The following is a 13362-nucleotide window of genomic DNA, read 5'->3' on the forward strand; positions in this document are numbered from 1 at the left end:
AGGTACTCTCATACAGGGTTAAAAATAAAACGGGCTATTCAGTTTTTGAAAATTAGCCTAAATTTACAAAGTTATTGAAAAATAGTCACTATTTTGCTGTAACACAAAAAATTCCAGTATAATATACTGGAGATTGATGCACCTGTGTATGAACTTCCAGCATATTATGTTGTAACTTCAACACACGGAAAGTTCTAGCATAATATACTGTAAATTGATGCACATGTGTATGAACTTCCAGCATATTATGTTGGAAGTTCAACACACAGAAAGTTCTAGCATAATATACTGGAGATTGGAGCACCTATATATCAATTTTCTGCATATTATACTGAACCAGTATATTATACTGGAATATATTTCGGATTTTGAACAATATTTTCGTTCAAATTTATCTTTACATAAAAAATAAAAAATAAAACTAAATTTAGATTAATTTTAAAATTATGGTTATTTTTCAATTAACACGTTTAAATGTGGCTATTTCTTAATTTCATCCCTCACGTGCCCATCACAACCCCACACAAGTAACAGTTTTCATTCTACTGCAAATGTAACCTGGTGGAAGAAACCTTCCCTGTGCCAAATCATAAACCCTACTATGCAGCGTTAAACCCCCAAATTTGCCACTTCTGAGCTGCCAGAAATTCACCGGAAACCGCCAAGCGCCACCAGAAATGGCGTCAATAGTATCAGAAACGGTTCCAAAGTTCACTGCTGAAGCACTCAAATCCGCAGCTAAACAATCTGAACGTTGCCATATTGTTCCTCTCCGCCTTCGTAGAGCTATCAAAAAGTACCTCCGAGGTAAAGTTTCAACCTTTTTTATTTTTTATGCACGTTTGTTCAAACATTGATTTCGTTAGGATGTGCCCGTTTAGAGTTTTTTGCTGAAATAGTCCCTTATTTATTACATTTCATTCTTATAATATCACCTTTAACATATTTATTCCTTCAAGTATGCAAAAATTGCAATTTTGACATTATACTGAAGCTGATTTTCAGCAGCTTTGGGCAAAATGATTAATTTGTGAAACACCTGTGCTGGGAGAGGTGGCGCCCGGACACCACGGTTATGGGAAGAAGATTAATTATTGAAAATGGGGTTTACTTATTTGGTAGTCAAGTTCTTGCATTAAGATTTAGAGCTTGGTATTTCCGGTACTAAGAGCTTGATAAGTGTTTGATGTAACCTTCATTTTTGTCTAGAGTTCTACTGATTTGATTTTATAGTGGAGTGGATATAGAATTCATGCTGAGAATATATGCAAATAACACGGGCTTGGTAGGGAATTGAATTCTAGTTCTAATGAACATTGAACACCATGTTAGTTGATCCTTTTGTTCTCTCCAAGATTATGGCATATATAAGATATCAACGGAAAAAAAAGTAGTAATTAGTAACAGTCATTGGTTCCCTTCACATTAGCAACCAACTATTTCATATTCAAATCATTGCCAAGTACAGCTATCTTTCTTTTGCTGCCATACCTTTCTTGGTTTTGCAGCAGCCACCACTTTTCATATGCTTCAAATATTGATACCTTTTTGTGAAGAGAATTATATGTTGTTTGAGTTCACTGTGATATTGTATGTCTAAGGAGATAAGAAGGCTTGATTTGGAATCATGTATATGTGAGGCACGGGAATCAGACTCTCTTGCAGGACTTTTAAGAATTTCAGAAGTTTGAAATTCTGTTTTGGGGTTCTTTGGCTCAATGAGAACCGTAATGTAACAGAGTTTAATCCCATTAGGTGTGAAAAAGTTCTCAATTTATGTTTAAAAGGTTTTTTTCTATCAAAGGTTATATTTCGAGGATAAGGTTAAATCAAGAGTGATACTTGTGGGATTATTTTAGGCCAAAACTCTGCCCATTTAGTCACATCCTACCAATGGCCCCAAAGAAAATGGAATGGATGAGATGACTTGTGTAGCTGACTCCAACTAATTTAAGACCGAGGCGTAGAATGGTTGATATGCTTTTATTCTAAGTTGCTCGGACTCGGGTGCGGGTGTCCGATACGGATGCGGATCTAGAGGTCAGATCCTTCATGATCTAAATTTAAAGATTCGGGGATACGGATCCAGGTACGGATACAGGTGTGGGGATTCGGCTAAAAATAATTCAATTATTTAAAAATAGAGTTATAAAAATATGTCTAAATTATGAGACATTATGTGAAAAACTTACAAGGTATTCCGAGAAGGAGAAAATATTGAACAAGAGTAGAATTTTACAAGGAAATAAAAGGAAAAGGACTGACATAGAAATTTATATATACAAGGTATTCCATTTTCTTCCATATCACCCTAGCTTTTGATTTGTTTTCAAAAATTATTGTATCTGTCCCAAATTTCTTCGTTGATTTTGGTCAAAGTACCCAAAATTGGTTGACCAGATCCAACACGGATTCCACACCCATACCCACACCCACGTCGTGTCGACACGGGTACGGCACTGAAAGTGAAGAGTCCGAGCAACTTAGCTTTATTTGCTCTCATCTAAAGTTGTGCTTGGGTTGGGTCTATTATTGCGTTGTAAGAGGAGAACTCAACTGATTAGAGATTGAAGGCATAGTTGATTATGATTGAGTATATTTTTCTGTTTGATCTCTCACTAAATTTTCGTGTTTGCGCTTGTTCTACTTATTTAAGAGCTAGGGTGCCGACCCCAACTAGTTTGGGATTGACATGCAATTGATTGATTGATTGACATGCTTCTGTGTGATCTCACTCTAAAATTTTGTGTTACGGAGGGGAATACTTATTGCAAAGCAAGAAGAGCCAGCCCCAACTAGTTTGGGATTGAGGATAGTTGGTTGACTGATTGATGCTATTCTATTAGATCACAATCTAAAGTTGCCTTTCGGGTGGATCTAATTTATTGCAGAGCAAGAGGAGCCACATATGAAGAGAAAAGTGTTGAGGTTATCAGAATCATTCAGCCAAATAAAGGAAGTGAATTTGATGCTGCCAACCTCCACATCCAAGGAGCTAGTGGAAGATCCTCTCAAGTCTGTTGAATGTTCGCAGCGGTGGAAAATCAAAAGTGTCTATGGTGACATCGGCCTCAAGTATAGGGAGGATGAAACAGTGGCCTATGTGGCGTCCCGTATGCCTGCTGTCTACTCTGCTCTTTATAGAGTGCTTAGTGAGGTAAACAGATATGACGTCCCATTGAAATGCTTTATATTATTCCTATTTTGTTCTCTGTTTCAGATGAATTTTCCAAAATATGGATTTTGAAACATGAATATGAATTTGGTTGCTAAAAGTGATTGCTTTTATGTGATTTTACTTCAGGTACGTAGAAGATTGCCTGGGTTTTCACCAGCTAAGGTGTTGGATTTTGGGGCTGGGACTGGTTCTGCATTTTGGTGAGAAGATTATTGATAGTGTGTGTAGTTGATTTCTTTTGGTTAATTGTCATACCAATATGTTAATCTTGGTTGACCCTTTGGTTCGATAAGTTGCTCAATTGTGTGGTTATGCAGGGCACTTAGAGAAGTGTGGCCACGGTCATTGAATAGAATTAATTTGGTAGAGCCATCACAGTCCATGCAGCGTGCCGGACAAAGCCTTATAAAAGGTACATTTCTGCTGTTTTTTGGACTCCTTCGGATCTGGAGAAGTCTGACACTCTTAGTAAGCATTTTTTGAATCCTAATTACTAGCTAATTACTACCTTGCTGATCAGCTCATTAATATTTCTGAGTCACTGGCTTATGTGGAAGTATTGTTTTATTGTGCTTTGTTGCTGTCAAAATATTATGGAAATCAAATCTATTCTTCAGATACAAAGTAATACAAGTCTATATGTGTACATCATATTAAATTTGTTTATAAAGCTGATGCAACTTCCAGCCTTGCAAATTGTCCTCTTATCAGAGTATAGACTTTGCCAACAAGAAGAAGATTTTGTATGCTTTGAGCTTTTGTCATGTTTATATGAATGAGATTGGCTGAGCTTCACAAGCCATGACCTAAGATGTCACATCTTGGAGTCATTTGCTGTTGTCCCCGGGACTTTATGTGCTGCATGATATTGTGGCCTATTACTGTTGTAGATCAAAGGAGTGTCTAGGCTTGTGGTTAAGGACTGCTTTCATGTTTCTGTCTTTAGCGGTTTTGAGTGCTTTACTTTTCATGTTTGCAAACCTATAGCTCCTTTACATATATTTTTATGACTACTCTACTGCTAGATTTAGAAAAGCTGATAAAGGTGGCAAAATATGTCCTGTAATTTCTGTAGGTCTTAAAAATTTGCCACTCATTCAAAGTTATGGAAGTATTCAAGCACTCTCTCAGGATGTCAAAAAGAGTGACAGACAACATGATCTTGTGATTGCTGTAAGTACAATTTTGTTGTAGTTTGTTAGCTCCTTAGAATTTGTGTAGGAGCTGCCCCAGTTTTCATACTTTTGCATTCCCTGGATGCTCCCATTATAATACTTTATTACTTCATCAAACTAAGAAGTATGTTTAATTGTGTTTTCATTGTTAAGAATATATTGATGTGGTGCTCTGTTGCTCCTGTTTTGATTATGTGAAGCTATTTAGTGTCTTGTGCTGATTAGTTTTTAATTTTGTCTGAATGAAGTCATATGTACTTGGAGAGATTCCATCTCTGAAGGACAGAATCACGGTTGTACGCCAGCTCTGGGAACTGACAGGAGATGTTCTGGTAGGTTTTAAAGTCCATAGTTCAGCAGTCCAAAACCAATCCCCCCACCACCACAACCACCACCACAAGAGCCTGCTGTTCCACTTCTACTACAGACTTATTTTGCATGCATCCAAGTGGCAGTCATTTTTATTAAGCCTCAACAGTTAGTTGATTCATTATATTTATGTTATCTGAAGTTTCTGATGGTTTAGAAAAGTGATTTAGATCTTCAAGTACTATATTATATGCTTTTCTTCAAAGTTTTCACATTTTATTGATGAAGTTAGTTCTAGATTCGCCAGTTCTAGATTCGCCAGTTCAAGTATTATCTAAAACTGATAACATGATTCTGAAACTGATAACATGATCATGATCTTGGAATAAAATAACAATTGTTTTCTTCCTCTCCCTTTGTTTGTGTGTGTGTATATATATTAGAAGAAGATACAGGGGAAATCTCATTTGACACGGTTGTAGTTCTACTAAAATATCTTTCTTATCTCTGTATCAAAAATCTTCTTTTTGTAAGGAAAAAAAGCTATTTCCTCTCTAACTATATACTGTTGAGCAGGTTTTGGTTGAACCAGGAACACCACAAGGATCTAATATTATATCTCAAATGCGATCTCACATTTTATGGATGGAGAAAAGGGTAAAACTCACATTTTTGGTTTTGCTTGGATGGAGGGGAGGGGCTGTTTTTTTCTAAGTTAGGATGTTTATTCTAAATGATATTTTTCCCTTCGTTTTAAAATTGTAATTTCTAGAAAAGTCGCAAACTAGAAGATGCATCTGGCAAAGAATGTAAAGCATTGACGACACTAAAGAATGGGGCATATATAGTTGCTCCGGTAAGTATAAAGTTTCTTATAAAACTGCCTAAATAGATTTTGCACTACTACTTTTCGATCTCAATGTATTTGTTCTTTTGTTTGCAGTGTCCGCATGATGGACGTTGTCCTTTGGATAACACTGGAAAATATTGTCATTTTGTTCAACGCTTGCAGAGGACAACATCACAACGTGCGTACAAGGTTTGCCTCATAGTCCTTTTCCCTACAAAATGTGCACTCTGAATTTGATGAAGTCTCTTCTTACTCCCTAGAATCTAGTAATATCCCATAGGGTCAGATATATTCCACTCTTAAGTTCCCAGCTAAGAATTTTTTCTTACTAGTCAATATTGTCATTTTTTTTCTTTTCCGTTTCCTGTGTAAGCTTGCATTTTCTTTTCCCCAATACATGGGTATTAATCATGTTTCTGATTCCGTTTCTTTCATGGTCTGTTAGCGGTCGAAAGGTGAGCCTCTACGTGGCTTTGAAGATGAAAAGTTTTGCTTTATCGCTTTTAGACGAGGACAACGGCCAAGGCAAGTTGTTCATCAAGAATACAACATGCCATTAGTTAAATTGTTTTTAGCTTGGTATATCATCACAATTGTGAAATTCCATTGTTTTTGTTTTACTACCTTAAGCTAACCTTTAATTGAACTTATTGTTTGTTTCAAATAGAGAGCCTTGGCCGCTGGATGGCATGAAGTTTGAGACATTGAAGGAGCAGCATGCCAGAAGAAATCCGGAGGATTTAGAGATTGACTATGGTATTTGCTATTAGTATTTTGATTTGCCATCTAAAAACTTTTTTCATTTATCTAGTACCTGGTGTTTAACACATTACAAAGTAGTGACATTTCTCTTTTTATGTCAGAGGACCAGTTCATCTCAGAAGATGAGGATGTTCAAGATGAAGACCCCATCTGCTATGATTCTGATGTTACAGAAACAGATGCCATTACTGAAAATGATGATTGGGAGGAAGAAGGCGAAGAAATGGCCCATGCTGATCTTGGTAGTGGTTGGGGAAGAATCATATACAGTCCTCTACGAAGGGGCAAGCGGATTGAAATGGACATTTGTCGATCAATGGATCGAGAAGGCACTGAAGGATCGTTTGACCGAATTGTTATTACAAAGAGCAAAAACCCAACATTGCATCATCAGGCTCGAAGATCGGTCTGGGGTGACTTATGGCCCTTTTAAATTTTGTTAGAAAAATGGCCCTGGGGCTTTGGTCAAGAAGTAAGAGCGGAGCGCATGATGTGTGAATTATGCGCACGTGATGAGTCCGAATCCTGCGGCAAACAAAAATCTGGTATTTAAGTGGACAAGGTTTCAGGGGCTGGCCATTATCCACTGATTTCTAACTATGCACAACTGATGCTTGGCGATTTCTTGGATCTTAAAAAAAAAAAATATTAGAAAAAATGTGAAAAGCATAAAGTTGAACAGATTTCACGTGTGGGCAAAGGTATTGTAATGCATGTATTTTTTTCATAGCTAACTATTACTTGAGGAAAGAAAAATGAGTCAGCTGGTAAAAGTAGAGGATAAGATTGAGCAGAGGTTTGCTCAAATGGCACTTTGCTCAAGAAACAATAGGTGAAGATATAAATGTGAATTCTGCCCAAACGATTTTACCGTTTGCATGTGAATCATGAGTTTCTTTTTTCTTTTGCAAGTGAAAATGTCAATCATGTACCGATTAGTCAATGAAGTGGATTGAATGAAGTGGATTGAAAATAATAAAGTTTTACGTCCTAATTTTAGTGGAGGCAAAATACAAAGTGCTTTTTTTTCCGTTCGTTTAAGCTTTAAACAAAATTACTCTATGTACCGAATTATTTGATACATATATTAATGGACATAATTATTCGATACATATACTTAGTGATATATCCACGTGTAAAAAACAGAGAATAGTACGAGAGAGATCACGTGCCTACATGGAGATTCGGTCAACACTCCATTGATTTGGGATGTGTAATTATTAATCTCATGTCATTATGTACTCCCTTTCCAAAAGAAGAATAGTTTTGTTACTATTTGAAAGGTGAATGATTTTTCAATTTACTAATTTTATGAGCTTTCATTTTAGATGATGTTTTAATAATTTGAGGAAATTTCTTATTCGTTTTAAAAAAAAAAAAACTATGGTCTATGGTATGACTAAAGTCACTTTTTTTATGAAATAATATTTTCCAACGTGAAAATGTTTTCCGAAAAGATATACATTAAAGATTATTAAAATATCAGTAAATAGCAGGATATTTGCATAAAATTTTGTAGTATATATTTAACACTTTTTTCATGGAAGAATTTGATCATGAAAAATGTTTTTTGAGAATATTCTTTGTACTACCAATCACACCCACAACCAGAAAAATAAATCGATCTTTGAGTCCTCATTATTTGTAGAGTAGCATGTACTTCACATATTATTATTACATTATATTATTTTCTTAGAATAAAAAGAAGCAAGCGTCTGTATCAAATTTAGGGGCAGGACAGTTTTTTGTCTCTTTCCTTGGATATATTTTGTCCCTTTGTACTTTTCTCAGTCCTATTTCTTTTCTTTTGGTTTCCTCTTCATCAGGTAAGGATGTACCAAAAAAGGAAATTTACACTTGTCGAAGATATATGAGCTCGCTAATTACAGTACGGGGATTCAGAATACCTCTTTTTTGAGTTTTGCAACTTATTTTACCCTAGAATTTCTTATACAAGAATGATAGTTCGGTGTACAAAATATTTTGTATTTACGTGAGGTTTGTGAAGGATATTACCTTAAGAGGTATAATATATACAGTCTATTCTAATACAAATATTAATAGTTATTTGCACGACTCGAATCCGTGACTTATAGAATTTCTTATACAACTCTGCCAAAAAAATCATATTGTAAGAAATTAGAATTTTCTTCATTTGATGTGTGTTACCTCGTTATTGTATTTCTGCTATACGATCAAACTATCAAATGATGGAAACAATTAAGGCGCATTTTCCCACTAGACCTTATGTTGCTTTTTTATTAAGAGGCGTGAATGGAAAATGGAAGAGGCACCTCTTGGATTGCACATCTTTATCTCATTTTTTCATTGTCTATAAATAGAGAGACTTAGCCTCATTTTCCACCACTGAAAAATCTAAAATCTCTCTCCTCAATTTTCTGCATAATGCATTGGTTTTTCAAAAGCAAAACATAAACATTTTTGTGTGATTTACTCCGCCATTTGAGTTCGCCAAAATTCTGTGATTTGAAGTGTCACTATCACAGAATAGTTATTCCGTTCTATCCTGGGAAGAATTAATTTGCAACCTTAGACATTGTGAGGGGATTAAATTCCTTAAGGAAACACAAGAAACTTGTGGGCTCGAAATTTTTTCTGTTTTGTTTTTTCCTTAAACTAACGTTTATTGATTTACTGGTTTTGAATACAGAGTGATAACACCTTATGCGATACGAATTCAAATAATCGGGATTATGATATAAATAATAAATATCGAATGAAAATATATATATATATATATGTTATAGCATGGAAGGTAACAAAAAAATCACAATTTTATTGTGTGGTACGGCATGCAGCCTTTTATCGTATGATATTGATTTATTCCGTATGAAGTATGAACACATTAGTTTGTCTATTCCTTTAATTTTTAGGAACATCTTGATATTTGAATCAAAGTGAGTTAAAGAGCTGATCTTTTACTGTTTTAACAATAAAGTGATTTCCAATGATTTGTGGTCACTATTGTCCAGTGAACTATGTGAAAAGTAATTATCAGAAACTTGACATTTATATATAAGGTAAAAGTGAAAAAAAAAAGAATCTTTTTATTTCTTTTTCTTTTGTTTACAAGGACCTAACATGCGTAAAATTGCAGAGAGTCGCCCCTGGGCTGCTTAAATTGTGGCTGCTTTTATACGTTAAAATAGCACGGGCTAGCGCTAGTCAATTTTTAGACTAATAATTGAAAAATAGTCACTGTTTGTAAAGTCATTGAAAAATAGTCATTATTTTGCTGCAACACAGAAAGTTCAAGTATAATATACTGGAGATAGGAGCACCTATGTATAAACTTTCAGTATATTATGTCGGAACTCCAGCACATTATGAAATTCTACCATGTTATGCTGGAAGTTCACGTGTAAAAAATTCGAACTTAAGCATATTATGCTGGAATATTTTTTAATTTTGAACAGTGCTTTTGTTCAAATTTATCTTCATGAAAAATGGCTAAATTTGGATTACTTTTGAAACTTTGATTGTTTTTAATTATCACTTGTATATCTTTTTTTTATATTTTTGAATTTCACCCCTTTTATATTTATGCACGTTTTCTTAAAACTTCTTTCACTTATATTATTGCTTAGCTAGAAATAATTACAAATATTTGTCAATAACTCAATGGTACACTTCTACCCCACATGCATAATATCTCTATGTCCTTTAGTTTTTCTTGGTGCTATCCTACATGTCACTATTTAATGGAAATTATACCTTAGTATGTGTCCCACCGGCCTAGAAAATTTCAAGATGCGGTTGAGGTAGTCTTAAAACTGTGTCACTTAAATATTTTTACTATAAATAGTTATTATTTGAAAAATAAAACCGTCAACATCTTATAATATTTTAATTACACTGATAAATTAAAAGTTTTTACACTAAATGAAGAGCTTTTGATGCATAGAAAAGGAATAAAATAAAAAAGAATAGTGCGATGCACTAAGCTCTCGTTATTCGCGGAATCCGGAAAAGAATCGGACCAAAAGGGTCTATAGTATGCAGTCTTATACTGCATTTCTGTAAGAATCTGTTTACACGGCTTAAACTCGTGGTCACACAACAGGTAATTGAGGCGAAGTCACGTGCCACTGATCTCATTTAATTTTTGCACGCACAACAAAATTGAACCAAAGAATATAAAATAACTGCTCCAGTAAAAAACTAAAATTGAGCGTAAATATAAAATAACTGCTCCAGTAAAAATTAAAATTGAGCGTAAATCTAAATTAGTGGGATCATCGAATTTCCTAAAACTTTATTATCACTGATTAGAGACATTTACAGGGAAATTTTGCTCCTTTTGATGATCATCTTGAAGGTAACAATTTTCAGAAAGAAGTAAAAGATATTCTTCATATACTTTCTCCAACATGCTCTCATTCATTGGCACTGAATATTTGTTGGAAATGTAGCTGCTTTCTTGAATAAGAAATTCATCTAAATTTGCATCCCCTTCAAGTAATTTACCAAAATCTAAGTCCCTTGGAAAGAATGAAACTTCTTCTAATTTCAACTCAGTTTCCTTGTTGTCAGCATCAGCTTCTTCAAAATTACTATTTGAGGAACAATTAGTACTCAATGTAACATTTTCAAAACTATTGTTCCTTGAAAGTACCTCAGAAGAAATCCTGATGGGTTTCGGTGTAAACACTTGAATTTTCTCAACTTGTACAATTTGACCCTCATTGTTTTTGTTGTTGCTCTTTTTGCCTTGTTTTTTTCTTGATTTCTCTTGTTGGGGTCCTTTTCTTGATTCCTTTTTGGAACATTTGGAGAATTTTTTGTGGGGTTTTGGTTCAATTCCAGCACTTTTGAGCTTCTTGATTAAATGGGTGTTCCAATAATTCTTGATTTCATTATCTGTTCGACCTGGTAATCTCCCAGCAATTAGTGACCAACGATTACCCAAAAGAGAATGTAGTCTCAATATAAGATCTTCTTCATCTTGACTGAAGTTTCCTCTTTTAATCCCTGGTCTTAAATAGTTCATCCATCTTAGTCTGCAACTTTTTCCACACCTAAGCAACCCTGCCATTTTTATCATATTTATACAAAATTAATAATTCGTCGCCAACGAGTAAGAAAATGGATGCACTGGCCACCGCGGGCAAGTCCAGAGGTGAAAAAATCGATTCATTTTTTAATAACTTGTCCAACTCGCCTAAGTGTAAATAAATAGAGTTTTGAACCATTTATTAATAAATTGACTCAACAAGGTGAACCCGTAATAAATAATACCTCCGTTCCACTTGATTTGAAATTATTTTCTTTTTTTGGTCTGTTAAAAAAAGAATGACCCTTTTCTAAATTTAGAAACAATTTTGCTTAGACTTACAATTTTACCCTTAACGAAAATCTTTTATAACCACACAAATAATTTGGACTCCTTTTTGAATTGTTTAGAACCACAAATTTCAAAAGTCTTTCATTTTTTTCTTAAACCATGTAACTAGTCAAACAGATTCACGTAAATTCAAACGGATGGAGTATCGAATTATTGGATCAAAACAAGTCCAAAATTTAACTCAAACATACAAAATCTTATTTGGCAATTGAAAATTATGTAAATTTAAAAGAACTTAACCAATAATTACAGTTTTTTTTTTCTTTTGGCGAGTAGGATTTAAAAAAGAAGAGAGGAAGTTGGAATTTGGATCATGTTAGGCGGGTTGGACTTTTATGTATTATTTAACTTATTTTGATTCAAGAAAATTTTGACAAAAATGAGTCACTACCCCTTTACTATTTTGACTCACCCAAGGTTTGAACCAACTCGTCCATTTGTCACTTCTAAGCCAGGGGCAAAGCTATACAGTGCAAAGGTGGTGAACTGATCACCTTTATCGAAATATTATAGTAAAATATTAAATTTTAGTGATATATAATATATATAGAACATCTTTTATCAGAGATTCCTTTTACTTCTTTCAAATTTGAAATAAAACTTTTTGCTTCGTGCCTCTGCTCTAAGGATAATGAAAAAAAAGGAGACGGAATAAAAAGAAAATAAGCACATAAATGGAAGCTATGAAAAATGGAGTATTAGTAAAGTTTTTACCAGCATTCTTAGGCAAAGATCTCCATTGTCCTTCACCATTTTCCTTGATATAATTAGTAAGTAACAAATCTTCTTTAGAAGACCAAGGACCTTTTCGCAATCCCTCTTTTGCACAACATGGTTTTCTTCCCATTTCTTAATTTCTTCTTCCCTTTTTTTCCTTCTTATTTTAGTAAATTTTCAGAGCTCTTAGTAAAGAAAGAAAACAGAGAGAACTTAAGAAGTAAAGAGTGAAGTGAAGATGAGATTATGGGAAAGGTGGTGGTCTTTTTGAAGCCACGAGGTTGAAATTTACAAGGCATTAATTAATTAATATAATAATAATAATAATAATAATAATAATAATAATAATAATAATGTTGAGAGAAAAATAATTTAAAGTAAAGGACAGTCAGATCTAGTTGTTCCTTACTTATTGGGGAATGAGTTGATTGGTTTGTTATTTATAAATTTTATATTCCCCCCTTGTGCATGTTTTTCGTGGATCTAATTCTGAAAAGTCATGAAAACTCAGATTCATTATTATGTCGTACACTTTTATTTTTTTATAGAGAGCCAATCACGTTGTATAGCCAGGATAGGGACCAAACTAAGATTATTTTGTTTCTCAAATTTTTATAATAATTTATGGTTGGACCAACAATTAATAATTTGAGCAAATGATGGAGTGAAAATAGAACCAAATCGTAGCAGTAAAAGTCAAAATATGTCTCCTCAAATCAACAAATGTAATTAACTAAGTTTTGAATGTTAAGGTATTAATTAAATATGTACATATATATATATATATATATATATATATATATATATATATATGTAATTTTTTACTTAGCTATCAGATATATGTAATTTTTATTTTCTTTTCTTTTTGAAAGTTATGGGGTCCAATACCCCTGCCCAAAGGATAGTTCCACCTTTGGTTGCCGCCACGCATTTTCTATTGGAAGCACAATATAATTAGAGCCTATATTACAAAGGATAAGTTTAATGATCATCCGTTAAATTAATC

At 33.9% G+C, this 13362-nt stretch overlaps 2 protein-coding genes across 3 annotated transcripts; one reads left to right on the forward strand and one right to left on the reverse strand.

Annotated features, from left to right (window-relative positions):
• Window positions 1-512: 512 nt before the first annotated feature.
• On the forward strand, window positions 513-7146 carry LOC104097790 (rsm22-cox11 tandem protein 2, mitochondrial-like). Of its 2 annotated transcripts, none has more exons than XM_070182925.1 (12): window positions 513-807; window positions 2892-3157; window positions 3305-3378; window positions 3472-3590; window positions 4254-4351; window positions 4602-4685; window positions 5239-5319; window positions 5435-5518; window positions 5606-5701; window positions 5958-6041; window positions 6184-6268; window positions 6376-7146. In XM_070182925.1, exons 1-12 carry the CDS (start codon window positions 678-680, stop codon window positions 6705-6707), a joined length of 1533 nt encoding a protein of 510 aa, XP_070039026.1. In that variant the 5' UTR covers window positions 513-677; the 3' UTR covers window positions 6708-7146. The 2 variants fall into 2 exon arrangements, with proteins under 2 accessions (XP_070039026.1, XP_070039027.1); XM_070182926.1 differs by having other exon boundaries at window positions 3496-3590.
• A 3346-nt stretch (window positions 7147-10492) lies between these two features.
• LOC104097791 (transcription factor MYB3-like) lies at window positions 10493-12660 on the reverse strand. The gene is made up of 2 exons (XM_009604407.4): window positions 12354-12660; window positions 10493-11323 (listed from the first exon to the last, which is right to left on the reverse strand). The coding sequence occupies exons 1-2, from the start codon at window positions 12484-12486 to the stop codon at window positions 10557-10559; spliced, it is 900 nt and encodes a 299-aa protein (XP_009602702.1). The 5' UTR covers window positions 12487-12660; the 3' UTR covers window positions 10493-10556.
• Between the last annotated feature and the right edge of the window lie 702 nt (window positions 12661-13362).

This window comes from Nicotiana tomentosiformis, chromosome 8 (assembly GCF_000390325.3).
Source record: "Nicotiana tomentosiformis chromosome 8, ASM39032v3, whole genome shotgun sequence".
In the NCBI taxonomy this organism is placed as follows: Eukaryota; Viridiplantae; Streptophyta; class Magnoliopsida; order Solanales; family Solanaceae; genus Nicotiana; species Nicotiana tomentosiformis.